The sequence below is a fragment of the Glandiceps talaboti genome, chromosome 6 (genome assembly GCF_964340395.1).
Source record: "Glandiceps talaboti chromosome 6, keGlaTala1.1, whole genome shotgun sequence".
In the NCBI taxonomy this organism is placed as follows: Eukaryota; Metazoa; Hemichordata; class Enteropneusta; family Spengelidae; genus Glandiceps; species Glandiceps talaboti.
In genome coordinates, this window is record NC_135554.1 from 9,138,359 (window position 1) to 9,162,934 (window position 24,576).

At 36.9% G+C, this 24,576-nt stretch overlaps 1 protein-coding gene across 3 annotated transcripts; it reads left to right on the forward strand.

Moving 5' to 3' along the window:
* Window positions 1–2,159: 2,159 nt before the first annotated feature.
* On the forward strand, window positions 2,160–11,622 carry LOC144436296 (uncharacterized). 3 transcript variants are annotated; one of them, XR_013480945.1, is made up of 5 exons: window positions 2,160–2,542; window positions 7,330–7,763; window positions 8,593–8,736; window positions 8,916–9,091; window positions 9,739–11,622. XR_013480945.1 is itself a non-coding variant. In XM_078125045.1 (4 exons), the coding sequence occupies exons 2-4, from the start codon at window positions 7,372–7,374 to the stop codon at window positions 9,803–9,805; spliced, it is 603 nt and encodes a 200-aa protein (XP_077981171.1). In that variant the 5' UTR covers window positions 2,160–2,542; window positions 7,330–7,371; the 3' UTR covers window positions 9,806–11,619. The 3 variants fall into 3 exon arrangements, 2 of the variants coding, with proteins under 2 accessions (XP_077981171.1, XP_077981172.1); XM_078125045.1 differs by lacking the exon at window positions 8,916–9,091 and having other exon boundaries at window positions 9,739–11,619; XM_078125046.1 differs by lacking the exons at window positions 2,160–2,542; window positions 8,916–9,091 and having other exon boundaries at window positions 7,623–7,759; window positions 9,739–11,616.
* The last annotated feature ends 12,954 nt before the right edge of the window (window positions 11,623–24,576 follow it).

Below are 24,576 nucleotides of genomic sequence, written 5' to 3' on the forward strand. Positions count from 1 at the left end.
TCTAGAATCTGATGAAAATTGATGATCAACCGAAATAGGTTGACAGGGTCAATAGAACGTGCATGTGAACGTCTCCTGGCATTAGAGTGCAGGAATCTCTGCAGGCCGCGGCCGTTACATAGTATATTTGTTTTAATTTTACGTGTACTTTCATTGATTGAATGGGCATAGGCATATGATAAATCGGTTATTACCCGACATCACCTCTTCATTCGTTGTATCACCGTTCGTACCGTTTCGGCAATATAATATAATATAATATAATATAATATAATATAATATAATATAACATGACGTGTCACAATGCCAAAACGGTACTCATGGCGATACGACGAACGAAGAGGTAATATCGGGTAATAATCTCATTTTATTCACAGCACTTTGTCATTAGTCAAATGACTGTTTGTTATGAAGTGGTTTGTAACCTATCTATTGTGATTGGTCTGCGATTGAACTGTCATTTTATATTATCTATCCAATAGAAAAAGTACCAAAAGTGTGTATGCCATGACTATTTACATTATTGATGTTGATGTTGTTGTTGTTGTTGTTGTTGTTGTTGTTGTTGTTGTTGTTGTTGTTGTTGCTGCTGCTGCTGCTGCAGCTGCTGCTGTGTAGAAAGATGAGAAGTGTTTGTTTTTATATGTGTGTTGGTGATGGTACACGAACACCATTGTAATGTTACTGTTCCGATTCAGAAATATATATGTAACCTTTGTTTAATTGGTATGAGAAATCATCAACAGACTGAAGTCCAAATTACGTCAGAGAAAGACACGCCAGTAAAGAAATATAGAATTGATTCATTAATATTGTGAACGACGAGCAATCTATGTCGCAATACAAAACATAAAACTATACACACAGTAAACCTATAATTGTATATCTAGATGTAAGTCATGCAAGGTTGGGTGGAGTATTTTTTCCGTTTTCTTTTTCTACTGCTAAAAATCTGTCAAATCTGCGACTGAATCACTTGCTGTCATTAACCAGAACACAATGAATTTGTACTCAAAACCTGCCGTGTAATAATATGTCACAGTTATGTCACTTTACCTTCATGAATTTCATTAGATACTAGTAGTCAAATAGTTTTAGACAGGTGTACCGTGTCAGGTAAAAAAGCCCAACACACAGGTCACCGGTACATTCATTTTTTGTGTAGCCAGCAAGGCAACAACCTACCTCTTTCACTTTGTACTTCAGGTTAGTTATATTCTCTTTTTCCTTTTGTGACATTTTTTTTTTGTGTAGCCAGCAAGGCAACAACCTACCTCTTTCACTTTGTACTTCAGCTCCTGTCCTTTCCGTTATGTGTGTACGTTGTAATAAAGTTTATTTGAGTTAACTGCATCAACTGGTATGATATTTGGAGTGTGAGGCGGCAACCGTGACAAATGGCGTAGTCGGCAGGATTAAATTAAATGCTAAAACTGTGAAAGATGCCTACGCCTTACCTAGAATAGATGATACACTTGATAATCTTAGTGGTTCTAGTTGGTTTTCATCTTTAGATCTCAGGTCAGGGTTTTACCAAGTGGATATGGAGGAGTCAGACAAGCAGAAAACTGCGTTCACTGTTGGTAACCTAGGTCATTATGAGTTTAACCGAATGCCTATGGGGTTGACTAATGCGCCAGCTACTTTCCAACGTCTCATGGAAAAGAGTTTTGGTGAGCTAACTTTCCGTGAATGTTGTATTTTTATAGATGATGTTCTGGTTTATTCAAAGACATTTGATGATCATCTTGAAAGACTTCAGAGGGTGTTTGAACGGTTGTCTACTTATGGCTTGAAATTAAAACCATCAAAATGTTCTCTGTTTCGACGTAAGGTGAAATATCTTGGACATATTGTTTCTGCTCGTGGTATTGAAACTGACCCAGGCAAGGTATCAGCGCTAAGAAATTGGCCAGCCACTAGTACATCTAGTGCAAGATATGGGGTTGAATTGGTTTTATTTTTTCTCTCCGCTACGTAGCGAAGGGTAGCGAAGGTAGCGAGATTCAAAACTTACTCTTTTACATTCAGACACATTTTAGGAATCTACATTATACATCAGACTGTATTACCGTCATGTTTTTTTGCACAAAATAAATGGTGTACATCGTGTTACCCGTGTTTTATTTCTGCACTCCTTTTTTGGCCGTGGAAGTACACCGACCGAGTCACCACTTGCGTTACAAACAGACAACCGTGATCCCACTTGTTCAAATTCTAAACGTACCCTTTTACATTCCAACACATTCAATGATTATACATTGAATATACTGTATTACGGTTACACTAAATGGTGTACATCGTGTTACAACCGCGCTGTATCTCTGCACTAATTTTCTCCATGGAAGTACACTGCATGAGTAAACAGGCCTTGCGTTGCGTTGCGTCGCGTACACATGCAGAGTCTGGTTACGTGTACGTTGCGTTGTACATGTTGTATTCATCCTAGAAGTCAGAGGTCAGAGGTCGAGATAAAAGCCAGCTCCATTCTCCAGCTGCATCGTCATTTTGTCCCCGGGTTTTAGCTCTCTACTATATCATCGTAAGTACTTTTTTATATTTCTCTTTTCGTTTACACGTAAGTATGTACGTTATGTTCTACTTACGCTCTCCCAGCCCATCTCTCGACTATTTCTGTACTAAAAATTACAGTTTGTTGCTTGACACATCTTCAACACCAGTCAAATAAAAGCTATGTCTTTGTTGAGACTTGACCTGTCAGTTTTACAACTTATGCATACCATCTTATTATCTGATAACGCTATTTTTATGGGGGCCCGTTCTGGTCACAATTATCATGATTATGTAGAAATAATAAAACTACTGCTGTAATTAATATTATGTATTCCTTGAATTATTTAAATGTGTTTTGATTAATTGTATGCACTGTTATGTTGTCTACAATTGATTTTATGTATTCCTTGAATTATTTTAATGTGTTTTTGATTAATTTTATGTAGTCTTGAATTAATTTTATGTATTCCTGGAATTAATTTTATGTATTCCTGGAATTAATTTTATGTATGTGTCGAATTATTTTTATGTATGTGCCGAATTATTTTTATTTATGTCCCGAATTAATTTTGTGTATGTGCTGAATTAATTTTGTGTATGTCTCGATTTAATTTTATGTATGTGCTGAATTAATTTTGCCCCTACAAATACAATCCTTTGCGCAAGATTTCTTATTCAAAATGGCGGCCCGCAGTGATGCTCAGCGGGTTGTCATTCGAGAAAGAAATCAAGGAGGATTCTACCAATTTTTGCTCAATCTAAAATCAGTTGTTCGAGTTTTTCTGTCTCCCCTGAATTTAGGATCAACAGACGATCTATATGAAGTTAAGTTTCGAATGTTTGATGCCACGGGACTTTGTCTTTGCTTTTGGATGACTTAGCGAGAGAAGGGCCCAATCCAACGGGACTACCTTCCCATATTATACAAATAACATGTAACATCGATACAACTTGGACCTGGACGAAGGCGCCTTTCGTCTTCGCTGAATAGTCGAAACACTCACTTGAAGCATATCAGCAATTTTCTGCCATGGGTAGAAGAGGGAACGCAAGTGTTCCAATTGGTGTTTTGAAATTTCCAAGCGCCTTTGTCCAGGTCCATGTTGTATCACAGGGGACCCAGGAACCGTGTGACAAACAAAACAAAACAAAACAAATAAATAAAAAAATAAATAAATAAACTACCAAATAAATGACAAATGAACAAGCAAACGAACGACAAGTATAGGGACAAATAGAATAATTAAATAAACCAGCAAATAAACAGATACTCATGGGGGTATACTAGATATGGTTTTTTCTATACCCATCACTATTTGTATAGAAAAAAAACATATCTAGTATACCTGCTGAGCACCGTGCACCACTCTGAGCTGTGGGCCGCCATTTTGAATAAGATATCTTGCGCAAAGGATTGTAGGGGCAAAATTAATTTGACACATACACAAAAGTAATTCAGCACATACATAAAATCAATTCGGGACATACACAAATTTAATTCGTGACATACACAAAATTAATTCAGGACATACACAAAATTAATTCACGACATGAATAAAAATAATTCGGCACATACATAAAAATAATTCGGGACATACATAAAAGTAATTCGGCACATACATAAAAATAATTCGGGACATAAATAAAATTAATTCAGGGCATACATAAATTAATTCTAGACTACATGAAATTAATTCCAGGAATACATGAAATTAATTCAAGGAATACATAAAATTAATTAAAGACTACATAAAATTAAGACCGGTACATAAAATTAATCAAAAGACATTTAAGTAATTCAAGGAATGCATAATATTAATTACAGCAGTAGTTTTATTATTTCTACATAAGTGTGACCAGAACGGGCCCCATACTATTTTCGTATTCGTAAGAGCAAATGTATTATTGCCATTGGTTGCAAGTAAATGCGTTAGTGACATCACTGCTGATGGGTATGACGCACAGCGTCACATGTTGAGTGGTCAGTTCAGTTTATTTGTTTCGCATTTGTTTGGTTATCAGTTTATAAAATCACATTTTCCTCGCGAAGAATAAAAAAATCAAAATCATGAATTAAAGTGGAACACAGTTCCAGGAAATACAGTCATCGCCTTCTACAGTGAGTTTTATCTGCAGACAGAGTCACTTCTTCACATTACTTCACTCGAATTACCAAGAAAATATGTGGTAAAAACTTGTTCGTGTCGAGTTATATCATTGTCACCTAGGAGTTGTGAAATTAACTCCCATTGTCTGACCTGCTCAATCAGCATTGCCACACAATGGAATGGGGGGGGGGGGGGGCAACTTATCAAGGAAACAGCTGTTTAGATTGTTTGTCACTCAATTTATGTGAACAACCCAAACCCGAGAAACTCGGAATGTTTAGATTTTGGTGATTACTTGTCAATGACTCGCCTCTAGATCTCCACACTAAAAGATACAGTCAGTCATACCAGCAAAAATTGGGCTCATGCCCATGGAGTCATAACTATTTTTTTGTGAGAATAGAATTTCATAGCGTACATTGATTATGTTTAAAAGAATATTGATGGCTGATTTTTTTTATGGGTAATGATATGGGGAGATGCTGGTGGGTAAGTGTCCTTTACCCTAAATACCAGTACCTGCATAAATTAAAAGACAACAGAAATGTACACATAGTTCATTGTCTTAGTATTGATCTCATATATGCACCAAGATACTTTGTTGCCTTTGCTTAGACAATGGTAAAAAGGTAAACATATACTGTAGGTCAGCATGAGAGGGTGTCATCTGGAACCAGGTAGTGTTCACATTGACTTTTTACTCTAGGACAAGACCAGGCTGTAGCCTAAACCAGCTTCTCACCTTGGACAAAATCGTATGCGTCCCAGGACAATTAACTGTTCACACTTGTTTTGTTTTTTTGGACCAGGGCCTGGCCATACACAAAATATTAAATGTGAACAGCCTAATTAATGTTCCACAATATCCAGGTGACAATACTGGTCCATGGTACAGACTGTTCACTCTCTAGAACTCACGTTGCAAGGCAATCACTTTATTACCAGGGCTTGTCTCTCCTTTTAATTTCCTTGTGTACGAAATTAATTGAAACACTTTGGTGACCTGGCATGGTATTATTGTCCTCAAAATAATTGCAATCGTATGTAGACTAGTGTGTAAGCTATAATGTTAAAAATTACAAAGCCTATGACCAATTGACAGTTTTTCATAACATTGAAATGGATTTTTTTATTAGCCATGGCAATAGTTTATGCATTGATGCTATTTCATTGTATATTAAGTACGTTGAGTTAATTAGGCTGTTGATATTACTAAAAATCCTGGCCGTGGCCTGGTCCCAGGAAACAAATTAATCCAGAATTAACTTTTGGTATGTGTTCACATCAACTATTTTATGTGACAATGGCACTTCATAGTGTACATTAATTATGTTGAAGAGAATATACATGGGTTGACTGGTTATGGGTAATAATATGGCAAGACAGTAGTCGGACTGTATAGTAACTAAGTAACTGTTTTCATTATGACCCTTGTACCATGCATTTCAAAACCATGATATGGTTCCTTCCTCAGTCACTTGATTGTATTACCAATAATGTTTATGATTCTCTATAGAGAATAGATCCATGATCAGAACAATACCTATGTGGTAATCCTCTTTGTTGCCTTCACTTAGACAATGGAAACAAAGTCAACATGTACTGTAGGTAGCATGCGAGGGCGTCATCTGGGACAAGGTATGCGTTCACATTGGCTTTTTTGCTCTAGGACAAGACCAGGCCAGTGCCAAACCAGGGCTATAGAATACTTAGTAATGTTGTTGGGTAGTACATCCCAACCATTTAGAGTAAGATCAACTTGCAACTGACTTGCAGCACTTGGTATTTACAAAGTAAACTCTTTTGTCTGCCATGTGTCTTGTGAACAGGCTGTGATTTGATACTTTTGTAAGAGATACCACATATACAAATGTAGGCATTGTCATTTTTAGTCCCCGTCAGACAAAGTCCGGATTGGGGAGTTATGAATTGGGTTCCGTCCGTGTGTGCGTGTATCCGCACCCATTTCTCAGACATGGCTGGACCGATTCGTCTCAAACTTGGTACAAGGACAACAAAGTATGACGTACATATGCATGTAAATTAATTTTGTGATACGATCCAATATGTCTGACAGGCGGCCATTTTGTCACAATTTCATTTGTCTGTCTGGAATATGTCCGGAGCCATTTCTCAGACATGGCTTTGCTGATTTGTCTCAAACTTGATACACTATGACATACGTTATACTTCCATGGACATACATGCACGTCAATTTGTTTTGTGATACAATCCCATATGGCCGACAGGTGGCCATTTTGTGATTTGTTTGTTTTGCTTTCCAGAGCCATGGCTTGACTGATTTGTCTCAAACTCACTACAAGGACAACACACTACTGCATACATATGCACATCAATTTATTTTGTGATATGATCCAATATGGCCAACTTGCGGACATTTTGTTTGCACCACAACCTATCCGCCAAAAACACCCAAATGAACCTGCGGGACTATATCATTATACAATGTCTTGTTTGCTTATGATATGTGTTCCTTGTTTGCTTTTTGGCAGACTAGTTGATTAAATTAAATATTTGTAATTATTTATGACATTCCAGTTTAATGTTACTCATCATGGCAGCAGGCTTGTAAATTATGAACAATAAATGTGCAGTAATTTTCTGATGACATGCATAGATTGCCATTTTTCAACTAAGTATACAATAATATAGCATTTTCTTGTTTTTCCTCTTGTTATCCACTCAGGATCTACACTGTCAGGTATGCCTAAGAGGTCAAAACTTCAAGATGGACATTATCAAGGCTGATGGAAGAATACAAAACCTTAAGAAAAGCCATGATGCTTTGGTGAATATCCATATTTCAAAAGATATGAAGTACCTAGAAGAAAATGCGATAATGACATTGTTGTGTGCCAAGTTAACATATGTTGGGGTACAATGTTTATTTTTTTCCATCAATCATGCACTTGTCAACATGCCCAAGAGGTTTAATTACATCGAGGTTATATTTCAAAGAGCGCTCGAAGATCATAGAATTGCAATTGATGAGGAAGATGAGGAGACAAAAGAGGGCACAAGTTTTATCCATCAGATATCAGGAGAAAAGATGCTCTGTCTATTTCTGAAGAGGCATTTGCAGCTGTTGCCCTTCATGAATGGATGGCCTGTCTTGCGTAAGTATTTATATTTTCTTTTCTTACTTTCTTACTTACGTTTGTAGCACATTCATAAAGAAAACACACCAACTTGTGTCTACAGACCTGCTGCAACCTTTGATATTTTTTTTTTTTTGGGGGGGGGGGGTTGGATTATAGATTGGGTTCTGTCCGTGTGTGTGGGTCCGACCAGAGTCATTCATGGACATTCATGGACCAATTATTTTCAATCTTAGTCTATGGATAATAAACGATGTCATACATAAGCACGTTAATTTGTTTAGGGATATTATGCAATTTAGCCGATTAAGAGCCATTTTTGGGTCAAAAAATGTGAATTTTTGGTCAAAAATCTTGATCTCCAAAACTACTGAGCAGATTGACCTGATATTTGGTAGGAATATTCTCAGAATTGTTCTTCTGCAACATTTGGCCCTAGCAACAGTGACCATGCCCATAGCAACAACTAAGTGGTAGTATGTTTTGGTCTAATAACAACATCATTAGGTAGGCAAGTGAGTAAACATTCAAAAAATGTTTGCAAGTACAACCTTTGGGAATTTTTAAATAGGGGATGTTTATTGTGCTTTGATTTTAAAAGGTGTAAATTTAAAATGTTAACAATTAACACAGGTATTAAGTTCAACTCATACAGGAACTTTCACCATGCGCTGATTGTGCCATTACCTTACATTGTTGTGTTACACTTGAAAGCTCTATATCATTCTCTTAAATTGCAAACATAGGTGCCTTACAGAGGAGAGCTATATGAGGAAGTATGCACATTTTTCATTTTTCCTTTCCTCAATATGAGGGTATTTAATATAGTTGTACTGATTCTGTTTTTTCAGAAACCATTCTTGGGTTAGCTTCAGAGGTTTTTCAGAAGCATACAATGATGTTGTGAGACAACTCAAAGGAGACGGCATAATGAAAGACTTCTTACAAAATAAAGCTGAGCCCTCAACATCTGCACAAATACGGTGTTGTTTCTGGTAAGTGAAATTGAACTTGTGTATTAATATATGGCAATTTCAGTTATTGTTCTTTTAACTCTTACGAAATCTTTCTGTGCAGCAGAGAAAACTTCAGGGGACTAACATATCTAGATTGTGTTCCTGCATCCATATTCTTTGTTCCTATACACAAACATTATCTTTTTAATTCCCGCCAGACGAAGTCCAGAATGGGGACTTATGGATTGGGTTCTGTCTATCTATTTATGCATCCATCCGTCAGTACTCAGATATGGATGTACCAATTTCTGAATTAACATGTTACAAGGACAACAAACTATGGCATAGATCAGCATGTAATTTTTTATGGTTGAGGTTTACCTGCCTTTTGCGCGTAAGTAGTCACAGACGAAGAGAAGTGAATGTACTTCATATGTTTGGATGTGAATGACAGTGACATGGCTGATTTCATCACTTTGAAATTTTGAAATGCTTTTAATGAATGATTTCTTTTTTATGATGATAAAGATAACTTTTATCATGGCAGTGACAATGATACCTGTAATACTGCGTAGGAGTGCCATTGCAGTACCTTTAAAATCAAACCAACCAAGAATCAGGTTTCAAATCATGTATGCAATACAGAACAACTTTTTATGACACTCATACAGAAAATTAAGGTTACACAAAAAGAATGCAACAAATGGCTTAATTGTATTGTATGAATACACTAATATTAAACATAAAGTATTACAAAGTTTTTACTTTTATGATGCAATTAAAAGAAATACTCTAATCCAATATACTTATTTTAAATGGAACTTCCATTAATAAAACATGTGACAACTTCAGTTGTATCTGTGCTACAGAAAAATTGAACTGTGTTAAACTATTACACTGGTTTGAGCTATGACAAAAGTCTCCTTACTATGTTGACGTCAACAATTATTGTTACTGTATGCATCCATTTTCTTGTAGCCCATCAATTCTAAAATCACAAAACTTCTTGTATGTTAAAACGTTATGTTTGTATAATTACAGGTTCACAAATACAGTTACAGAAAAAAGCTGTGTCAGATATGTTTTTCAATGGGGAATTGGCATATGAAATCATAACAGCGAAAGCAGAAGAACAGTATCTTTTCATCCAGTCAAGTGACAGGGAAAAGCATATGGAAAAGATAATATCTACCATTGCACATGGCATGTACAGCCAAGATTGTCATGGCGATTGCCATGTATGTTAATTGTAAAGTCTGCTTATCAGATGCACTAATGAACAATGTAGTACAAATTATTTTAGCCGGAGCTGTTTCTTGGAGATGCCTGGACCAATTTTTATTCAAACTTAGTACAGGGGCAACATACTATGGCATACATATGCACGTCAATTTGTTTCTTGATATTATCCAATATGGCCGCCTAGCAGCCATTTTGTTTGTGATTTTTCCGTGTCCAAAGCCATAACTCAGACATGCTTGAACAGGTCCCCCCCCTACCCCAATTGAGGAGCTCATTAGTGGTTAACTTGTGCATTATGTGTGATTTAGGTGAGGGGTGGGGTGGGAACAATACTTTTTTGGTCTTGTTGGCAGATTTTTTTTAGCACAATTGAACTAGGTTCAGTAGTGCTATAGGCCAGTAGTGTCTGTGTGTGTGTGTTTGTACGACTCAAAAACTGCCAGCCCCTACTGTTTTGAAGGGACATATACTTGTGATGTCTAGTTGGGAAATTATTCAAATGAAAATGTTCGCGTCACAGGTGTGTGGTTTTGGTCAAACGTGATTTTTGGTAAGAAGAAAACTAAAACTCAGAAACTACTCGGCAGTCTGGTCTGAAATTTGGTGGGAATGTTCTCAAGAGGGTGTAAATTAAGACTTGTTCGTGACATTATGATTTCACCAATATACAAATATAGAAACTGGGGCTAAAATCTGTCTTTTTGGTAAAAAAAACTTCTATTACAAACTTGGAAGTTCTTGGACTGGAACTTGGTGAGATGCTACTAGACTTATTTTGCAGATGTTCAAACCTTTTGACTATTAAAATTGGCCCAATCAACCATGGCAACAGCCAAATGGCATTATGTTTTAGTGAAATAACATCACTTTGTAGACAAATGAGTAAACATTTTAAAAATCTATGCAAATACTTCTACCAACCTGACCACACCCATAATAACAGTCAAATGATTTGCAAAGATTACAATAGGGTAGATAGGCAACTTCTTGGTCGTTTAGCAAATTAACATGTATACCTAGCATGGCTCACCATGTGAAATGTTTTGAAAACAGTACAGTTGTACCTCAGTGCCATTGGAGCTATTTTTATTTCTCTTAGCTATCATGTTATGTTTTACATGCTATTAAAATTTGAGTTTCATGTGACACAAATTGCTACCACAATATGTAATTGTAATGTACTCCCACATTAAAGTCTTGGCATATTTATTGATAATGTTATATCCAACCACTTTTAGCTTTCGTAGCGTTTGTATTTAAGGCTGGAAAAGGCTACTTGTCTATTCAAGATTATGCCAGCATTTCTTTTCTGTTTACCTTTTTTATATTATTACTAAACTTTTCTGTGGTTTAATGCACCTAGGTGTAAGCCATGACATTTTTACATTAGGTTTACTGTTTTTATATTTGGTGTCATGTACTTTGTTTCCTTCTGGGAAAAATATATTTTACCTGTGATATGTCACTCACTTCTGAGAGAGGAACAATTGGACTTAACAGGCTGTTATAGTAGTGTTTCATATATATGATTCCTGAGAAACATATCAGTTGTGAAAAGTTAACCATTTCTTCCAAATGATTTGAGGAAGACATTTTCCATTAATATTGAAAAGTAGCTGGCTTATTTATGACTGTAGATCTTATTTCTTGTACACATCTTGAGATATATAAAACTCCATTGTTTACACATCTGTAATTTTGTATTGATTTTAAATTTTCTAATAAAAATTGCTGTAAAGCTCAAAAAATAACACCATTGTCTGATGTTCTAATTATTTTCAAAACTGCACCCTTTCCTCACCCCTTGACAATATCCATGAATACACATACAATGTACAGTGAAGTGAGACCCTGCATTGCACAAATGCATTATTGTGTACAAATGTTTCCAATTTGTAAAGTATGTGTTATAGGGATGGTAAAGTGTCTGTCTCTGTGCTATCAACTTAATAAAAAAAACTATGCCAATTGCTTTGATGTTTGGCTGTAGATGAACTTTGTTAAAGGTCAATTATGTGGGCTAGCATGGCAACCACAGACGAATAAGGGAAAGGGATATATGTGGATTAATAGGTGTCACATAACGTTTTTCTGTTATGGGTTCATTATATATACCATTCATTACTTGTAGGTGACGGCTAAAAAGTGTAGTGTTAAATTAACTATTAATACATCATTAATAATATGTATAATATTAATTACATATATGTACCTGGGCTGAAAAGTGCCCCTATTGACAAGTCCCACAAACGGTTTACAACACACACACACACACACATATATATATTTTTTTTCATAGGGTTTTTACCAAAGTGGAATATGTACGACAGTTCCATTTAATTCACAGGTATCAAACATTTTTTTATAAACTTGACGCATAATTAAATAATCACCAGCTTTTCTATTACTCATCAAAAGCAAGGGTAAAATGAAGCTCATCGAGTGTCCGTGGTGTATACTTTGTGGAATAATGTATTCTAGGTCGTGTTGCATACGTTGTATGTATGCATGTATGTATGTATGTATGTATGTATGTATGTATGTATATGTGTGTGTTGTTGTTGTTGTTGTTGTTGTTGTTGTTGTTGTTGTTGTTGTTGTTTTATTGTACACTTGCATGTACTGTCTGTTGTTGGTTGGCTAATATTTCTTGTATCGAGCTGTAGCTATGGAACTATGATGTTTCTAAAGGCGTTGGAGAAAGCAGGTAGGTATGGGGGGGGGGGGGTAGCTCCAGACTTTAAGTATTTTCTGTATGTGCGTCACTTCTACGGTGTACGCTATTAGTTAAAATAATACTTTCGGTTGGTAAATATTAGCTAAATGTTTATATTGCGAGACGCTGGTGAATCTAAAGTTTGGCATTATTTGCATGTGATCCATATACAGTAGGTTTCGAAACCATGGTGTGGTTCCTTCCTAAATCATTTAACAATATTTACCATAATGTTAATTCATGATAATAATATTAATAATTATAATAATAATAATAATAAGTTTTCGATGTTGTTTATGTTTCTGACATGTGTGCGTGTAGTAACAATACCGAAATTTCAATGTTTAAACCCGATGTCTTGTGTTGATTCTGACTATTCATGTTGTTCGTGTTTTTGTAACTAGTGTGTCACAAAGATTTGTGTTTCGTTTTTAGGCTATTGGTGATTTTTCAGGGAACAACTATTCGATTCTTTTACATGATTTCACATATTTTGGTTGCCAATTTTAGGTCTTTTGTGTTGATGAATGGGTTGTATGTTGTTATGAACAAATCTTTTGTTTTCACACATGCTTTTCATTGCAGGATTTTTTTGAAGATAAATATTTCTGGCTTTGTGATTGACTTCGTACATAACTTGCGTGATTTTGTTCTAAAACAGTTCATATCCACATCGTTGTAGATTGTTTGCGAAATCTTTTAATTTGTTGACAAAATCCCCTGTGTTGATACAGTTACGGACGTCGCCATCTAAGGCTTTCACCTTTAGAGAACTCTTTAAACGTATCTATCGGGTGACGATCGATACTCTTTATGGAAGACCTGAAATATGTCAGTTAATTTTGTATTGGTTTGTGTCAAGTATCCTTCCTTTGTTGTATCTCCGATCTTTGTAAACTTGTCGATCCAAGTACGTTGTTTCCTGTTAGGGGTAGACCATTTGATATCCGGGGGGGGGGGATTGGTGGAGAGTTATTATATTTTTTCCCACCTGCTTGCCTGTGAATTATCTTTTTCTCCTTCGTCTATGCTGGCAATTTTTTTTTCTTTCCTTCTTTGAGATATCCGGATTTTTTACACCTATGTTGAACACCAACTTTTGTTGCCACAATTTTCTGTTTGGTTTTCGCACAGGGTGATAAGGAGAGTAAAAAGATGCTGTTCTATCACACACAGATTATATTTAGTAAACTACATATTTCAATACATGTTTGATTTTCAATTAAATAAACATCGTTGACAGTTTTTATATATGCCGTGGTATGATGACACACTGAAAATGCAAATCGGAAACTTGATTTGTGAACTTAAACATCATTTGTGAACTTAAACTAGTGTGGTAGCTACGTAATACATGTATATGTATAATTTTATGTATAGTTATGTTTGAACCTTACATGAAGTAATATTTAAAAAAATTATGAAAGAAATAGTGACAAGAACAAATATATATATGTACCACAGGCCAACGAAACTGACTGGTCCCTGACATGTGTTTGAAAATGTTAGTCATGATCTGACAAGTGTCCTATTTGGAGAGGTACTAGCAGGTTGAACTGTACACTCGAATTTGTGCATCATTTCCCTGCCAAGACATTTTTTCCCCTCACCCACCCAGATCCGGATTTTTTTCAAGACACTCCATTTGGCATCTGTTTTTCCCCCCGAAATCTTCCAAGTCCTCCTCAGGATATCAAATGATCCACCCCTTACGAACTTTAAAACGAAAACTTAAAAGTTCAGTGTAAATCGTTATTAATTTTGACCCACACTTTAAAGTTATCTTTTGTTTCGTCCAATAGCATAACAATATCATCTCTGAAAAGGTCCAAGAATATAATATTCTTATTGTGTGGTTCGAGTATTCTTTGCTCAAATTCATCGAATGTAATGTCAGCTATACCATGATGCCACTGAACCCATACTACAACCATAGATATATACTTCTAGAATTCTCCATTGAATTCAAATGTATTTTTGTAGGACTAGTTTTAATATCTTTACCACATATGTTGGTGGAGGCTTTTTGATTCTGTGTTGGTGTACTTTCGGTCTCCGGGTAAAACAATATTCCGCTACCCTCCGCTACCTTGAAACGCATGTTTCAAGTCCTCCATAATAGTTCCAGTTCCAAAGAGAAGGAAAATATCATGTTTGAACGATTATCATGACCTGTAGCTCTAACTTCCGTAATCATGAAGGTCTAAGATACCTTAAATCTGCTACCGAGCCATTTCTTGACCCATTCCAGTTTGCATATCGAGCGAACAGGTCAGTTGATGACGCTGTTGCTCTTGGTTTACACTTTGTTCTACAACATCTAGAATCACCTGGTACATATGCACGTATTCTTTTCATAGATTATAGTTCAGCATTTAATACGATCGTTCCAAAGCAATTGTTTGAGAAGCTCAAATCATTCGATTTTAATACGTCCCTGTGTTTTTGGCTTTTGGACTTTTTGTTGAATAGGCCACAGACCATTAGGCTTGGGGATAAAACATCATATTCCATCACTCTTAGTACTGGCGCACCTCAAGGTTGTGTCCTATCACCGTTGTTATATTCCTTGTTTACCAACGATTGTGTCTCCCATAATGAGTCTGTAAAACTCGTAAAATTTGCAGATGACACTACAGTTATTGGGCTGATTAAAAATGGCAACGAAGTCATCTACCGTTCCGAGGTGGCCTGGCTAGTTGACTGGTGCTCAAATAATAACCTTGAGCTGAATATTAAGAAAACAAAGGAAATGCTCATCGACTTTCGCAGAAAACCAGGTTTAATTGCCCCACTTAAAATCAATGATCAACATGTTGACCAGGTGGAATCGTTTACCTTCATAGGTTCAATAATACAAATACATTGAGATGGGATACCCACATACACGCAATTTTGGTAAAGGCACAACAACGTTTGTTTTTCCTGAGGCAACTTAAGAAATTTGGGTTAAGTAAACATATTCTCATTCGTTTTTACAGAGCAATCATTGAGAGTATTATTACATTTTCTATTACTGTCTGGTACGGTAATGCGACACAGAAGGATAGAATTAGTCTTGAAAGAATAGCTAAGACCGCTTCAAGAATAATCGGGTGCGAGGTTCCATCGGATGATTCTGTTTATGCTGGTCGCCTTGTACGGAGATCCGACACGATTATAAAGGATACAACACACCCGGCGCATCACTTTTACGAACTCCTTCCCTCAGGGAAACGTTTTTTTTTTACACAGTTTCTTTCCAAAAGCAGTTCAAAACTGTCGCATTTGAATGTAGCGTTTTAAGATTGTATTTTTGTGTCGTAATACTGCATTTTTATCAGTCGTTTGTGATTTTATGGTGCTTTTGTGGTGTCTTTTTCTGTATTTGAGTGTTTTTTTGAGCAACGCCAAGGCACATTCCTCTCGATTCTATCGATTGGCAATAAAGAATATTATTATTATATTATTATTATTACCTTCCGCTACCTACGCTACCACATTTCAGTGCTTTTGCTGAAAAAAAATCGCTTCCTTCGCTACCAAATCTCAGTGCTTTTGCCGGAAAAAAAATCGCTACCCTCCGCTACCTACCGCTACCTTCGCTAACACATTTCAATACTTTTGCTGGAAAAAAAATCCGCTACCCTCCGCTACCTACCGCTACCTTCGCTACCACATTTCAATCCTTTTGCTGGAAAAAAATCCGCTACCTACCGCTACCTTCGCTACCATATTTCAATCCTTTTGCTGGAAAAAAATCCGCTACCCTCCGCTACCTACCGCTACCTTCGCTACCACATTTCAATCCTTTTGCTGGAAAAAAAATCCGCTACCCTCCGCTACCTACCGCTACCTTCGCTACCAAATCTCAGCGCTTTTGCTGAAAAAAAAAATCCGCTACCCTCCGCTACCTTCGCTACCACATTTCAATCCTTTTGCTGGAAAAAAATCCGCTACCCTCCGCTACCTACCGCTACCTTCGCTACCACATTTCAATCCTTTTGCTGGAAAAAAATCCGCTACCCTCCGCTACCTACCGCTACCTTCGCTACCAAATCTCAGCGCTTTTGCTGAAAAAAAAATCCGCTACCCTCCGCTACCTACCGCTACCTTCGCTACCAAATCTCAGCGCTTTTGCTGAAAAAAAAAATCCGCTACCTACCGCTACCTTCGCTACCACATTTCAATCCTTTTGCTGGAAAAAAAATCCGCTACCCTCCGCTACCTACCGCTACCTTCGCTACCACATTTCAATCCTTTTGCTGGAAAAAAATCCGCTACCCTCCGCTACCTACCGCTACCTTCGCTACCACATTTCAATCCTTTTGCTGGAAAAAAATCCGCTACCCTCCGCTACCTACCGCTACCTTCGCTACCACATTTCAATCCTTTTGCTGGAAAAAAAATCCGCTACCCTCCGCTACCTACCGCTACCTTCGCTACCACATTTCAATCCTTTTGCTGGAAAAAAAATCCGCTACCCTCCGCTACCTTCGCTACCAAATCTCAGCGCTTTTGCTGGGGAAAAAAATCCGCTACCAACCGCTACCTTCGCTACCACATTTCAATAATTTTGCTGGAAAAAAATCCGCTACCTTCGCTACCAAATCTCAGCGCTTTTGGTGGAAAAAAAATCCGCTACCCTCCGCTACCTACCGCTACCTTCGCTACCACATTTCTATATTTTTGCTGGAAAAAAAATCCGCTACCCTCCGCTACCTACCGCTACCTTCGCTACCACATTTCAATATTTTTGCTGGAAAAAAAATCCGCTACCCTCCGCTACCTACCGCTACCTTCGCTACCAAATCTCAGCGCTTTTGCTGAAAAAAAATAATCCGCTACCCTCCGCTACCTACCGCTACCTTCGCTACCAAATCTCAGCACTTTTGCTGAAAAAAAAAAATTCGCTACCTACCGCTACCTTCGCTACCACATTTCAATCCTTTTGCTGGAAAAAAATCCGCTACCCTCCGCTACCTACCGCTACCTTCGCTACCAAATCTCAGCGCTTTTGCTGAAAAAAAAAATTCGCTACCCTCCGCTACCTTCGCTACCACATTTCAGTGCTTTTGCTGGAAAAAAAATCGCTACCCTCCGCTACCTACCGCTACCGTCGCTACCAAATCTCAGCGCTTTTGCTGGAAAAAAAATCCGCTACCCTCCGCTACCTTATTTCAATACTTTTGCTGGAAAAAAAATCCGCTACCCTCCGCTACCTGCGCTACCAAATCTCAACGCTTTTGCTGGAAAAAAAAATCCGCTACCCTCCGCTACCTTCGCTACCAAATCTCAGCGCTTTTGCTGGGGAAAAAAATCCGCTACCTACCGCTACCTTCGCTACCACATTTCAATAATTTTGCTGGAAAAAAAATCCGCTACCTTCGCTACCAAATCTCAGCGCTTTTGGTGGAAAAAAAATCCGCTACCCTCCGCTACCTACCGCTACCTTCGCTACCACATTTCTATATTTTTGCTGGAAAAAAAATCCGCTACCCTCCGCTACCTACCGCTACCTTCGCTACCACATTTCAATATTTTTGCTGGAAAAAAAATCCGCTACCCTCCGCTACCAAATCTCAGCGCTTTTGCTGGGAAAAAAAATCCGCTACCCTCCGCTACCAAATCTCAGCGCTTTTGCTGAAAAAAAAAATTCGCTACCCTCTACCTACCGCTACCTTCGCTACCACATTTCAATATTTTTGCTGGAAAAAAAATCCGCTACCCTCCGCTACCTACCGCTACCTTCGCTACCAAATCTCAGCGCTTTTGCTGGAAAAAAAAATCCGCTACCTACCGCTACCTTCGCTACCACATTTCAATATTTTTGCTGGAAAAAAAAAATCGCTACCTACCTCTACCCTCGCTACCACATTTCAATATTTTTGCTGAAAAAAAAAAATTCGCTACCTACCGCTACCTTCGCTACCACATTTCAATATTTTTGCTGGAAAAAAAAAATTCGCTACCTACCGCTACCCTCGCTACCACATTTCAATATTTTTGCTGGAAAAAAAAATTCGCTACCTACCGCTACCTTCGCTACCACATTTCAATATTTTTGCTGGAAAAAAAATCGCTACCTTTACCTTACGCTACATCCACCATGCTAGTTGACTAGATTTTGAGAGAAAATATTGCTTTTAACAGGTCACTTCATTAATAATTAAAAAATCACTTACTATCTGTTCAAGGTGCCATATGAATAACAATTATTGAAGTACACGAAACAAATTCTATTAAAGAATACCCCATGTGTGCAAAAGTAGTTCCTACGACATCTATGGCGCATTAATATCCCAGGCAATGTAATTTGACAATCATTTCACTTTGCTACCTTCGCTACCATCCGCTACGTAGCGAAAGCGAAAAATAAAAACAATTGAACCCCCGATTGAGCACTATATAATACCTTCACCAGTGCATGAAATTGTACTACATACAGTAAAGAGAATGGACGAAAGGAACATTTCCTCTGACGCTTCTCTGATAATATTAAGAGAATTTAAGATGCACATGAATTTCATTCATTATTGTGATGCACTTGCCTAAAGCATTGATAATGCATTAGGCAAGTATCTATTAATTATGCAAATTAGTTGGAGGTCGGAAAGAAAATTGTTGTTCTAATTACATAGTAAATCGTATCTGAAAGTATGACAAAAGTTTTTGTCAGTTGGAAATAAATAAAATACAGTTGTTTGAATTCGGGTATTTAAATTTGAAACCTCTTTCAGACTGCGAACTTTAGAAAAGTTTTCGGATTGAATAGCTGTCTATATAGTGGTTCTAGAAAGATAAATTGCTGTCCTGAGGTAGAAAAAAATGATGTTGGAAATATTCGTCCACCCACTTTTTAAACGCAAGTACCATATGTATTTTTCACTCAATATCTTTCCCTCCACAGGACCCACCCGTGAATGAAGATGAGATATTGAAGGCTGTAGCCCATGACTTGGAAACACAAACTGGTCTTCAGTACATTATCACAAGAAAACCAACTGGCATGAACACAAATGTCAAAATCATAACTTGTGGTATAGATGGTAGCCAAGAGGACGGTGATCTCATGAAAACCATAAGTGGAGCTATTTATAAAGGTAATGAACTGTTTTGTACCCTCACAAGATGATAGTTACTGGATATATTAAGATAATTACAATCACAGTAGTGACAAAGAATACAACTACAACCTGGAAATGTCTTGAAATAATTTAAGTTAGGCAAGTGCGTTCATGAAACCTAGGTCAAATTTAAAGCACCAACTGGAATGTTTTTTAAAACTGTTTAGTCAGATATAATTGACTTACTTATGTACACTCTGAACACTACTGAATCACTGTAAATAAACATTTTTGTGTATCAGCGCCACAGTTTTCAACTCATTAATAAATGAAATAGACCTCTTATTGACATATATAATGTCTAATTATTGGTATTTTAACAATATCCAGAGAATATATTGTTAGTTGTTTGATGGTCATAAGGTTTGCGCCACAAAGAGTTAACTGTTAAAATATTTCTTGACTAAAATATGTATATATCGCATTCTGTATATAGCTGCTGACGATTCACCACAGGCCCAACTTCACTTACTCGCTGCAGAAAACGGAATACCACGGGCACGAAAACTCCTCAAGGACCTTATGAATAGACAGGTAGGAAGACATGGCTAAGATCTCTCCATTGAAATCAGAAAATGCAGCATTGTTTTTAAATGGAAATTGTCCAGCCGATCAATCTAAGTTATACGACTTCATTACAGCCCGTTGCAAGTTAGTGTTCGCTGGCTCCGTTTGATACAACCACGCGGAAAGTAATAAGGAACAGCACATACTACACTTTAGTGTACAGGGACGGCAACAATAACCCGGATGCTCATTTACCAATTTATCCAGCTATATAGCTATGCATACAGAGAATTTAGTTGGTAATTAACAAGACTTAGTTACTTTGAAAACAGTTTTGCTGGAGACTGCAGGAGTTTAATTCCATGTGGTTTTTTTATGGTATGGGAGAAACCATTTGATGTAGTGGTTGTACAGTATTGAATATTCTGTTCATTCTTCATTGCCATCTTTGCCAACATAGTTCAGTAAGCTTTGGTGACAATTTTTATTAGTCCCCACGGGACAAAGTGGTGGTGGGGGGATTTATAGATTGGGCTCCGTCTCGAAGTTGATCGACTGGACCGATTTCACTCAAACTTGGTACAAGGACAACACACTATGGCATCCATATACATGTCAATTTATTGTGATGCAATCAAATATGGCCACCAGATGGCCATTTTGTTACAAATTTTTAATACTGAAAATCATTACGCAGACATGCCTGAACAGATCTCATTCAAAGTTGGTATAAGGACAATGTTCCATTACATACATATGCATGTGAATTTTTGTCATACAATATGGCCACCGGGCGGCCATTTTTTAAATGATTTCTTTTGTGTCCATACCCATTACTTGGACATGAGTGGACCGATATCTATCAAATTTGGTACAAGGGTGATACACTATGGCATACATATGCATGTCAATTTATTTTGTGACACAATCCAATATGGTTGCTAGACAGCCATTTTGTTGCAAATATTTCATGTTCAAAGCCATTATGCAGACATGCCTGAACAGATCTCATTCAAAGTTGGTATAAGGACAATGTTCTATTACTTACATTTGCATGTGAATTTATGTCGAGATACAATCCAATATGGCCACAAGGCGTCCATCTTTTAAACATTTTTTTATGTCCAGAACCATTACTTGGACATGACTTGACCAATTTACATCAAACTTTGTACAAAGACAACACACTGTGGCATGTATATGCATGTCAATGTATGTCTCGATACAGTCCAATATGGCTGAAGGGCGGCTATTTTGTTTTCATGTCCGGATCCAGAGCCATTATTTTGATGTGTCTGAAATGATTCCCTTCAAACAGGGTTCAGGGATATATTCTTCATATGCACATCAACTTGTGTGACGATATGATCCAATATAACTACTGAGTGAACGTGAACAATTTCAACCAAACCTTTACAAAAAGACAATGTACTATGATCTATGTATGTATGTATGTATGTATGTATGTATGTATGTCAACTTGTGTCACGATATGACCCAACATGACTGCTAGGCAGCAATTCTGTCATGATTATTTAGAGCAGAATAATTTCAGCCAATCTTGGTGTAAGGGCGGTGTACTATTAGGAACATATGTGTGTCAATTTGTGATATCACCTATCACAGACAAGAAGTGATACAATCCAAATAGGGATCAACAGCTCCCAAACCGGGGGGGGGGGATATGTCATCTACGATGGCTTGTTTTCCAGTATTAAACGAAGATGAAAATCCACCTACAATTAACCAAAACCCACCCAAACTAATTAGAAGGTTTATCAGATGTTTATATGAACACTGCACAGCAGGACAGGACTGCTGCCAGATTCAGTGGAAACGTTAGTTTCAAAACAAAGAAGTGTCTTGTTAATTATCAGATGAAATCTCTCTGTGGGGAGCAATTTATCTGGTGGTTTTACTGATTAGGTGTCTGAGTTATTGATGTCATTACTGTAAGATAGTCAGGATTGACTTTTCTTGCTACATTAATCTGAGTGAAATAAACCATTTATAAGGCATAAATAATGCGTACTGCAACTGGATGCGGGCACGCGGGCACTATTGTTTTGATGTCTGCATTTGCTGCGTGCGTGTCGGCATGTTAATTCTTTTCATTTTACAAGAACCTGTATTCATTCAATTTTGCCATCAATCTTAAAGTGTACCATGTGCAATTTACTATTGTCTCTAACGTGGTTGTACAAAAACCGTACTTAGTGAACACAAACTTAAAACAGGTTGTACTTTCGGGTCAAAAATACTTTCAGAATTACCTTTCTTATGAGTATGCACATTATCTTTCAGAATATATCATATGAAGATATTATGATGTCAGTGCTAGTACTGGGTAGAGTGCCTTTCTTTGAACTTCTGCTGGAAAATGGTATGCCTTTGCAGGCGTTTTTAACAATTGGAAATCTGCGGAAGCTTTATGAGTCAGTAAGTTGTAATGTAATGTTGTTTTCATATAGAATGTTTGGCGCATAATCTTGAAGTAATTGTAAACAGTGCAAACTGGACGAAAGATAAACTTTTTGAGACCTTGTTTCACACTTTTCTTATTTACACGCTTCGGTCAAAATGTAATAATGAATCAAAACGGAAGGCATTGAACAATATAATACATGTTATGGCTCTATCATAAATCTCGCACCAATGATGACAGTGTTTTCATTGAACTTATCAAAACCACCACGTTCTGAACAACTTTTCAAAACAAGTCATCTTTGAGGAAAGTTTCATTTCCATTTTCATGTAATGGAAAAACGACATCAACAACAACAACAACAACAACAACAACAACAACAACAACAACAACAACATCATCATCATCATCAACAACAACAACAACAACAACAACAATAACAAGAAACATTCAGGATATGTTGTGATTTCTGCTAAATATGTGTAATATTTGTCGAGTTTTATTTTCTTTAAAAGACTTTCAAGTATAACGAAGTGTTGAACGATAGTGATAGCTGTTACACCGATGTCATCAACACAGCTTATCGCATAGACGAAGACATGTTTGATTCTGTGAGTACCACTATTATCTGTGTAGATGATGGTTTATGACTGCTTAACATACAAACTCTTCTCGTTCACATACAATTAAGCTTTGCTCGTCATTTCAAGTCGAACTCCTGTTTAGATGTAGAAACGTGTACATTATTTTTCACGTTTTATTTTATATTAGCTGACACACATGTGTGTTTAAAGGATCACTTTGAAAAAGGTTTAAAACATTAGGTGTAAAAAAAAACAGTTGTCTGACAAAGGTATAGAAAACTTGGTCCTGACCAAAAAACATATTATTTTATTCTATTTTATTTTATTTCATTTTATATTTAGGGAAGAAGTCCATTTCAAGTATGTGGTTCCACCCCGGTTTCCGCGGTAAACACACCTTTACCGCGGTAACTGAGGTACCGGTACCAGCTGTCGTTAATGAGCCTCTATGTATACGGAAAACCGTCTTTACTGCGATGTGCTACATTGCCTCCACTATCTTTTGTTTAACACTTCTTTTGATAGTGCCGACAATACATTCATTTTTTATTCCTCATTATAAACAATGGACTGCAATCATTATTTGTTATTTGTCACGTGTCATCACAGGCAAGTCAAAGTAACACGATAATACAAACTAAATTAAGAATACATTACAGCAGGACAGAAAGACCATGCCTATGCCCAAAACACTAACGGCAAGAACAGAATAAAAATACAGAAAAAAACAGATAACCTGTAAAGAGAATGGACAAACAACTCAACTACCTCTACTAGTGTCAACATAAAAAATAAACAATTCTATGTAATCCTCATTTATGGCTCCACTGATAAGATAACACTAATGCGAGAACCGGGGATTGAAGCCCAAGCCTTTAAGCAAAATAAATGAATAAATGAATAAATATAAAATACACTTAAAATACTCAAGCCCATGTTTTCACCAACTTTATAAAGAAGTTTAATCTAAGATTGCTTTCTTTTCTTTAAAGGGATTATTCTCCGGTGACGTATTGCAGCGTGAAAGTAGAGGCTGTATTGATCTCCTAAAGAAGATATTTGCTGATGACAAAGCGTGTGTGAGGTGCAACATAAGATATTGTACCAAAACACATCCGTACATGGTATGCGCTTATATTCCGTAATTTATATAGTTTCCACCTAGTTAAAATCAGACTGTTCACAATACTCAGACAAAAGATCAAGGATATCTGATAAACTATGTTTCTACTTTTGCTACATTAGCGACAGACATTGTTGATGTTACACATAAACTTGGGAGAAAATATCAGCAGTAAA